At 37.4% G+C, this 2,096-nt stretch overlaps 1 protein-coding gene across 1 annotated transcript; it reads right to left on the bottom strand.

The window, feature by feature from the left end:
* Positions 1-553: 553 nt before the first annotated feature.
* Positions 554-1,480, bottom strand: LOC144767813 (olfactory receptor 5V1-like). Its single transcript, XM_078651190.1, has one exon. It carries the CDS (start codon positions 1,478-1,480, stop codon positions 554-556), a length of 927 nt encoding a protein of 308 aa, XP_078507316.1.
* Between the last annotated feature and the right edge of the window lie 616 nt (positions 1,481-2,096).

The raw sequence follows: 2,096 nt of genomic DNA, 5'->3' as shown, positions 1-2,096 counted from the left end.
TGATGCATGTGGGCCAATATGTATTAACTAATATGGTCATAAGTAAGTCAAGAGCCCAAAAACAGTGTAAACATTTTGTTTATTCACATAAACACTTATCTTCACAGACAACAGTTAACTAATTTTGAAAAATAATACTAAGGATTTGATTTAGAATCGGGTGGAAGTGTTATATATGTCAGAAAGTACTGCAGTTCCCAATAATATTGACATTATTAATCTCTAAAAAGAGCAGACAAATCATCCATTCCCATTTTAGCAGATGTCCTCCATCCCCCAAACTCTAATTCCACTCACGAGTCTTCATTCATTGACAGGATTTCCAGGTTAATCTTTATAAATCCTTTAAACATCTTGCCTTCCGTAATTAAGTAAATACATATTCATGGCAGAGATAATATGTTTACTTTGTCTTACATAAAAACAGTCAAATGAACACGGATCAAAACACTAAAGCATTTAAAGCTGTCACATTCACTATGCAGTTCATATAATTCCTTGGAAGCTATGCTCCACAGCAATTAAATTAGTGACTAGATTCACTGTATGCACTCTATATCCATTTTTGTGTCTTCTTCAGGGCATGTTTGAACTCTTCATTTTTTAGACTGTAGATGATTGGGTTAAAAAGCGGAGTAAGAGCTGTATAAGTTAGAGACATAATTTTATTGGTCTTTATTGAATATGTTGATATGGGTCTCATATATGTAGAACAGAGAGATCCGTAGAATAAAATAACAACTGTGAGATGAGAAGCACATGTTGAGAAGGCCTTGCCCCTGCCTGCTGCAGACTGGATTTTCAAGATGGCTGTGATGATGTTGACATATGATGTGATAATTAGGAGAAATGATATGAGTGCTAGTACAACACCCAACATAACAGTAAAGATCTCAATTATCTCAGTGTCTGTGCAGGAGATCCTAATTAAGGCTGTTAAATCACAGAAGAAGTGATTAATTGTGTGAGAATCACAGAAGGAGAACTTGGATATTAAGATGGTATGTGGGAGAGCATCCATGACACCAATAAGCCAGCTTCCAGCAGCCAGCTGTATGCAGACAGTTTTATTCATGACAATCATATAACGCAATGGACTACAGATAGCCACATACCGATCATAAGCCATGACAGTAAGCAGAAGGAATTCTGTAGACACCATGACAATGAAAAAATACATCTGCAGCAAACACCTAGGGAGGGTAATTTGTGAGCCTTGAAGAAAGAAATGGGCCAGCATCTGAGGGAAAATAACAGATGTGTAACTGATTTCAAGGAATGACAAATGTGTGAGGAAGAAATACATCGGAGTGTGCAGATTTGCACTAGAGTAAATTATTGTCATGACAAGAAGATTTCCTGCAAGTGACATTATGTAAATGAACAAGAATGAAACAAAAAGTGGAACTTGCAGCTGTGGAAGATCTGAAAAGCCAACAATGAAAAAGCCATCTTTGAAGGTGATATTATCCAAAGTCATTGTTTCAACAATCTATAGTTTACACACAGCAGCGGACCATGCAGGGAAGAGCAGTGGGCTGATGGGGGAGGGGATTTCTACAGATGACAACAAGGGCCAATTAATTATTTATTTAAATTTCCCTCCTACTCATCTGCGGCAAGGCCCACCCCACCCGGCCCCACTGCTCTTACCTGCACAGTCCACTGCTGTTCACATTATTTGAAAACATAAACAATACACAACCGTTGTAAAATGAGTTGTTGTAACATGGATTTGCCATATCTGCAAAAAGAAGAAATATTCTTATTGGAAATCAGTAAACCCACAGTTGCACAAGCACAGGTACAAAATGTTTTAAATCTTTTGTCAGAGTTTGCAATGCAAGAGCAAACCGTAAAAAATACATTTACGAGTAGCACATACCAAACAAGAGAAACACCATTTTGTGGACACAAGATGTGTGACCGCAATTGCAAATTTGAGGGTGCTTGGAAAGAGGCACCGCTTTCTTTTACCAGTCACAGAGATGTAGTAATGGGTTGTAACTAAAGGTGTAATCAAAATCGTTGTGTACTTTTTGATCTTCATGATTTCTGCAGGGTTGTAGGTTTTGTTAAAAATTAACCCACAATAT

The sequence above is a fragment of the Lissotriton helveticus genome, chromosome 7 (genome assembly GCF_964261635.1).
Source record: "Lissotriton helveticus chromosome 7, aLisHel1.1, whole genome shotgun sequence".
NCBI lineage: Eukaryota > Metazoa > Chordata > Amphibia > Caudata > Salamandridae > Lissotriton > Lissotriton helveticus.
The sequence above is the reverse complement of the archived record's forward strand: the minus strand, read 5'-3'. Positions and strand labels throughout refer to the sequence as shown.

Excerpts from the sequence above, each read along its gene's own strand:
- LOC144767813 (XM_078651190.1), bottom strand. The coding sequence starts at position 1,480 with ATGACTTTGGATAATATCACCTTCAAAGATGGCTTTTTCATTGTTGGC.